Source organism: Cibotium barometz, chromosome 54, assembly GCF_041138505.1.
Source record: "Cibotium barometz isolate CiBa-2024 chromosome 54, ASM4113850v1, whole genome shotgun sequence".
Taxonomy (NCBI): domain Eukaryota; kingdom Viridiplantae; phylum Streptophyta; class Polypodiopsida; order Cyatheales; family Cibotiaceae; genus Cibotium; species Cibotium barometz.
In genome coordinates this window covers 16,992,368-16,998,858 of record NC_141099.1, presented here as the reverse complement: position 1 = coordinate 16,998,858, position 6,491 = coordinate 16,992,368, and the positions used below count along the sequence as shown (strand labels likewise).

The following is a 6,491-nucleotide window of genomic DNA, read 5'->3' as shown; positions in this document are numbered from 1 at the left end:
TCCAAATTTTTGTGAAGCTTTCATCCAAACATAAATATGACTGTAAAATTTACCATGTATCCAAACATAAATATGACTATAAAATTTACCATGTATCCAAAAATCTCAATTGTCGTTTTATCTCACTTGCAAAGAGGTATGGAAGGAGAGCCAACAGGAAGCAAGGGTAAACAAGTGCAAAAAAAGTGTTACTGCATTGAGCAGCACATCACAACATTGGTGAAGTTCTTTTCATTGATACACATGATTAGAATTACACAAAGCATATAAAAAGATGAATACAACACTCTCTCTGTGTCATAGATTATGCTACAAGTATGTACTGTGCAGCTGAACTCTTGGGTGATGATAAGCTCCCTCATCAGCTCCTCTGAAATTCTACAAAAAATGCCTTCTAATTCTGTGAGAGCTTCAGGACGTGGTTTTACCAGGCCCCTTGCATGAGGAAGCTTGCAAAGCACCAATCATCGTAGTGATGTATCAACCTTCATACTTGATGAGTCAATTCTCAAAGATCTCTTATATGGAACAAATCCAACTCCACTATACCTTGAACTCGAGGTTGATCCAGCCTTGATCAGGAAGAGATGTTCAGCAGTTTCTGCGTATCTTTCATTTACATCAGTTTGCATTCTGTTACCATCCTTCAATTCCATTTTCAAACTACTTGTACACTCTTTGGATGATGTTTCCTCGTTTGCTCCGGACTGAGACATTGTGGATGGTGATACGGCCTCTTTGTTTGAATCACAGCACTGGCGTTTATGTTTTGGTGGCCTTTCTTCCTTGTTAGCTCCCTCATCAGTCTTCATGGGCGAGTCATGCTGAATCACCCCACATGCATGCACACTCTGCAAGAACAAGAAATCTTTTGAGTTGTGGACTTGAACCAGAAAGCACCACAGGCACACGCACACACCCCCCACCCATCCACCCCGTGTATACATACATAGATCCTTCCATACATACATTTCATTATGCATACATACATATACATAGTGTGTGTGTGTGTGTGTGTGTGTGTGTGTGTGTAGATTAGACAAATAAATACACACACACACAGAGAGAAAGAGAGAGAGAGTACTTGAGTGTGCATGTTGGTTATCTGCTCTGCATCATTACTATGGTTGTCTATTGAAACACTATCCTCTTCAGCTGTCTGTACTTTTTGTTGATAATTAGCTTCTGATTGCGGCAATTCCTCTACAGAACTCTTTTCTGTGACATCCTTGTCAGTCGCCCCTATGACCTCATTCATACAGTTATCGGTCAATCTCGGTTGAACAGCTACAGTCCCATGCATGAACTCCAGGCCATTACCTAGGGAGGAAGGTTTAGCATTTGCATTCCTTTTAGAATCACTAAATTCACATGTCAGTACCTTGTAAGTCCTAGATGCCTCCCTATCCAGATGCATGTCAACTTCACAGGAACTTCTAAGGCGCTTCTTTGCTTGTGCCCCTTCATCATTGATTTCATAAGAGGATAACCTACTTGTGTCTGTTAGACTACTACAGCATTCAGCTGTAGAGTCTTCTCCATGTACACTAGTTTGCTCATTCTCACTTCCATTGTATTTATGATTGCCTCCTTGCTCCCTCTTTTTCATTTCATGTGCATTTACATGTGGTTCAAGTGGTGATTGTGGCCTAGAACCCTGTGTCCCTAGAACTGACACTGGTTTCCTGGCTGCTGCAAGCATAGCGATAGGACTGTACACCATACTTATATTGGAATCATTGTTTGCAATGGGTATAGCCCCCTGTATGGCTTGCCAAACTGATGCTACAGCAAATGTGGCAGCAGCGATTGCGGCAGCTGTATTGGCATCCTCATTCTTATTATGAGCAAAATTATGAGGCATAAGACCCTGCCAAAATGTTGGAATGGATGCAGGAAATGGTGCTGCATGATGCCTACTTATTGCAAAGGAGGGGGGTTGCCAATGTGTGAAGCAGCTGCCATCAAGATTCTGCCCTGCTCGCTGAAAGGCTTGACATTCATAAGCAGCTGAGCTTGAAGTTGCTACACTGTTTTCGTTTGGCTTGTCCATATGGGATGGGATTTTGACATGTGTGGCGTCAAAATCCTTTTCCCATGCCTGCAAACCAGTAGTAGCTTTGCATCCTTGAGGCGTATTGCCAGAAGTTACACCCACTGCTTCTTCTGGTTGAGAAACACACATACTTTGATCCCATACACCAGATTCGGTATTACTCATGGGTGGTGAAATGCTGGACATTTCCTCAGTTTCCACTGAAACCTGTGACCTGGGAGAGCCTGTGCTTTCCATGGCAATTGAATGAGGGAATTCGGCTTGATCAACATCTGCTCCAGCTTTATCATTACCTGGAACGACAGTTTGGCCAAAAAGCCTGAGGCTGGCAGCAGATGATCTGGTTTTCTGAAACACTACTTGCAACACCTGTACATGACGACAATAAGATAAAAAATATGACGACAATAAGATAAAAAATATGACATGAGCACATAAACTATTTTGAAATACATATGTACTTACACACATACATACATACATACATTACACACATGCATCCATCCACCCATGCATCCAAAACACACACACACGTGTGCACGCATGTACACACGCACACATGCACGCGCACACACGCACATGCAGATGCACATGCACATATATATGAATAATGTGTGTATATATATATATTTGTGTGTGTAACACACCCGCGCACGCACAATACTTACAGATATATATGTCAATTTTGAAACACTGTGTATTCCCAACTTGAGGAAATTGGCATGGTTGAAGGCAAACCTTTGTTGGCGCCTTCCATGCGGGTGTCCCTGTGAGACTTCCTAGAGGAGTTAAGGCAGAGCAAACTGCTGGAGGTGATTTGCTATCCTCTTCAAATGATGGGGAGCTTGAGAATGCACCGCCCGCCTTCCTAGGATAAGGATGACTTGGTTTCCGTTTTGGTCGTGGAGGTGGGATTTCAGTCATTGATGACCCACCTAATGAAGCCTCTCGCTCTAACTGCAATACATGAAAAGGTAAACCATGATGTTACTTGACATCCAACCAAGTGACTATTTTTTTACACTATCCTCCTTATACATTATCCACATAGTAAATGTAACCTTGGCATTTTACAGTCTCAGTTTTCTGGACTTACAGAATGTCGAAGGTGCCTACTCTTAGGGATGTCAAGCAGCGTACTAAATGAATCATGCACAGCAGATTTTCATTCTCAAACAGAGCATGTGGGCTCGTGATACATATGCATTATCTAAAAGTTGGAAAACTTAGTGTATGCATCATTTACACTCACAAACATGAGCTAGCCACATGGATATTAACACCCTTTTAGAGAGTTCTCTGCCTTTTGAACCTTAATTTGTATGCATTAACTCCGAAATCGCTGACTTAATCTAGCCTTAAGGCTAAAGCATTGCATTTAATCACTATAAGAAGTCACTACAAAGGTTTAGAAAAAAGGGACAAACCTTTGAGAAGAACTTCTGTGCATGACTTCGAATCTGGACTGCTGTTTTTGTGGCAATGTGATCTACATACAAGGAAACAGATTCATTAAAACCTCACCAATTTCCCTGATAGTTGCATTAAATACATGATAAAGTGACTGTGTGTAGGAAAATGGCTCCCACGTGCTCACCTTCAATGCGTTTCCAAGCCCGCCCGTATAGTTTCAAAGCTTCCAAGAACTTCTCATGCTCTTCTTCTGTCCACCTCTCTCTTTGTTTGGTGATGGTGTAGGGTTTCCTCACCTGAAAACTCAGAAAAAGGCCGAAACTGTGATGACCGGACAAAATGCAGAGTGAAATGTCCATTGAAATGGTCATGGCGTATTTGATGAATATAATAAAACTTCATATGCATAGCTTGTGATACCTTACCTTTACAGGGCTATCCTCCGTAGATGCTGAAAGGTCACCACCTTTAACCTTTGGAGAGCCAACAGCATCTGTGAAAGAAGGCGAGGACACTGGGAAAGTCATCCAGTAGCCCACTTGTTCAGCACCAACCTGTACAAAAACCCTGAGCTGAGAAACAAGGGGTGTACACAGCTCTTACACATGACAGAAATGCTTCAGGGAAAGGCCACGTGACACTACAGGGCAACCGCATTGTAGCCAGGTGCAAATTTCACAAATGAAAAGAACGCCACATCCTTTCCCTCTTAACACATCAGCCTTCTGGAAAAGCTCAGTTGGCACTCTTGGACTGCTATGGAGCGGATACAGTTCATCCACATACCAAAACTTGAACACACTTACCCTCATCATTATGGGAGAAGATGTCGGCCTTGCCCTCACATCAACCTTTGGGGGGAGCCAGTGTGTCATCCCATTTTAACACGTCAGCGTTCCAGGAACACCGAGACAGCACTCCTGGAATGCCGGGAGTGTAAACAGGTCATTCCCACACATGCTTTGAGCCTAATCCTCATGTGGATATCAACAAGGAGTCGGCACATCATCCCATTTAACGCCCATTCACACAGGGGTTTGACAACCCCCTTGACTTTGACAAACCCTCAAAAATGCTAAGATGTGCAAACACGACATGCCAATTTACCCCAAGAATGCAAGTCTTTCAAAAAGAACAGAAAAATGCCCTTTACCTGTTGCAAGGCCATGGCCGGAGAAGAACTCGGGCTGAGCAAGCCGTGATCTCACTTGAGAAGAGCGAGAAGAGCCTTGACAGTCCACTTTACTGTTTCTATCTCAGTCAGTGATGGAAGCCTAATTCTTTTGCAGGATGGATGAAGAAGCTTCCGGCAAAAATCGCAAGACGTGAAAGGCAAAAATAAAGCTTTCTGCACCCAGATCGTTAAAAGCTAGGGTTTCAGAAACACAGAAGCCATGACCTATGGTTTTTTCTAGCGCAACAAAGGGCAAAAACCTCTAAACCTCTAAACAGGCGACATGCTTACCGCAGGCGATGTCAATTTGACGCTTTTTGCTCTTGCTTTCTCTCTGCGCGATGAAGCTTTTGCACAAAGGAATTAGGGTGTTACAGGGGATTCTGCACAGAAAAATTAGGGTTTTACTAAGGATTCTGCACAGACAAATTAAGGTTATGCTAGCTTTCCGCAGGGCAACGAAGCTTTTGGGGCTGAAATGGAGAAAATTGGCCTGATCCGAAGGCAAAGTTGGGGGAAAAATGGTTTGCAAGAGGGGGAAGCAAGAGCGGGAGAGGGCAGGTGTGGCTATGGAGAAAAGCAGAAAGCAAAGAGAGGAACCTTGGCTATGGAAAAAGGCAAAAAGCGAGCAAGCTTGAGATGATGCAAAAAAAAAAAAAAAAAAAAAAAAAACTCAGAAAAAAGAAGAAAAAGGGCAAAAGGGGAGGTGCTTGTGGCTCTCGAAAGCGGTCGTTTTTCCAGGATATTTTTGAAAAATCGCTGGAAAATGGGAAAAAGTATTCATTAAAAACTCGGCCCTCTTTTGCTTACAAGTGTCCTGCACTTTTTGCCACGTTATCTCTCCACGTAGACCCACCTACCCCCTGCGTGGATAAAGTTTCCAGAAACTCCACATCGCAGCTGTCCGATCACATTGCGCACATCGCAACCGTTCATACGAAATCCCTGTCGTATTGCACAACGTGCCCTGTAGGGAAGCTTTTTCGTAATCGTGGAGCTCCGGCGCAAGATTAGCAGCTTAATTAAGGAGATTAATCATACATTGGGCTTTATTAGTGGAAAAGAGATGCCATGTCAGAGCCATACAAATATTGCCACGCGAGCACGGTTCCTGCCATCTCGCTAACACGTCAGCCACGTTACGAATCGACGTCATAAATGCGCGACGATAAACGTCATAATTTCATGAATCGGCCGTGGCTTTTTTTGCTGGTGTTTATTTCTCCGTCGGCGTTGGCGGCGTAAGCCGACAGAGGCGACCGTCTTGGCCATGAGAGCGTTGCGAAGAGGGCGGAGGGTGCAAGGCTCGCTGCTCAGAGCTGGCGGACATGGGCGGCTGCTCCGGCGTGGCTGGGCTGAGAGGGGAGGCGTACGACAGCTCACCTTTATAAAAAAAAAAAGAAATCCAACTTTTCCAGATCCTTTAAAGTTTGTACGCAAAAATATACTTGCCGTTCTGGCACCTGGTATCTTAGGACCTAGGTTTTTTCCTCCAGAAATTATTTCTATACGTCATTATCTATACCTTAAGGCTTTATCCAAACCTTTCACACACTCTAGTCCCCTCCTAATATTCTATAAACCAATGTAGGTAGACAATGAAAGGAATGCCATGCCACCCCCTTGCGTGTTGAGAAAATCACACGATTCTCTTTGACATTTTTGTGTGCCCATATAGTCTTCCTTTTACTAACCTTGAGAAGTGGGGGTGTGCCTATGCACACATGCACGCCCTTGTGTAGGTGCAGAGGGGGAAGAATGAAATGCATGCCACCTGTAAGTGTTAAGAACATCACATGATTCTCTTGACCTTTTATGCACATATATCCAATAATAAATCAATAAATG

General features: G+C 43.6%; 1 protein-coding gene across 2 annotated transcripts; it reads right to left on the bottom strand.

The window, feature by feature from the left end:
* Positions 1–216: 216 nt before the first annotated feature.
* On the bottom strand, positions 217–6,006 carry LOC147607901 (uncharacterized). Of its 2 annotated transcripts, XM_086789923.1 has the most exons (9): positions 4,935–5,277; positions 4,623–4,817; positions 4,276–4,389; positions 3,895–4,023; positions 3,654–3,765; positions 3,484–3,545; positions 2,795–3,013; positions 1,085–2,425; positions 217–851 (listed from the first exon to the last, which is right to left on the bottom strand). In XM_086789923.1, exons 3-9 carry the CDS (start codon positions 4,342–4,344, stop codon positions 465–467), a joined length of 2,319 nt encoding a protein of 772 aa, XP_086646049.1. In that variant the 5' UTR covers positions 4,345–4,389; positions 4,623–4,817; positions 4,935–5,277; the 3' UTR covers positions 217–464. The 2 variants fall into 2 exon arrangements, with proteins under 2 accessions (XP_086646049.1, XP_086646050.1); XM_086789924.1 differs by lacking the exon at positions 4,276–4,389 and having other exon boundaries at positions 4,935–6,006.
* Between the last annotated feature and the right edge of the window lie 485 nt (positions 6,007–6,491).

Bases quoted from the DNA above. Each gene is read 5' to 3' on its own strand.
- LOC147607901 (XM_086789923.1), bottom strand. From the start codon at position 4,344: ATGACACACTGGCTCCCCCCAAAGGTTGATGTGAGGGCAAGGCCGACA. The intron at 4,024-4,275 runs GTAAGTGTGTTC...GTTTTTGTACAG, and splicing joins CTTCTCCCATAATGATGAGG to GTTGGTGCTGAACAAGTGGG. The intron at 3,014-3,483 runs GTTTGTCCCTTT...CATGTATTGCAG, and splicing joins CACAGAAGTTCTTCTCAAAG to TTAGAGCGAGAGGCTTCATT.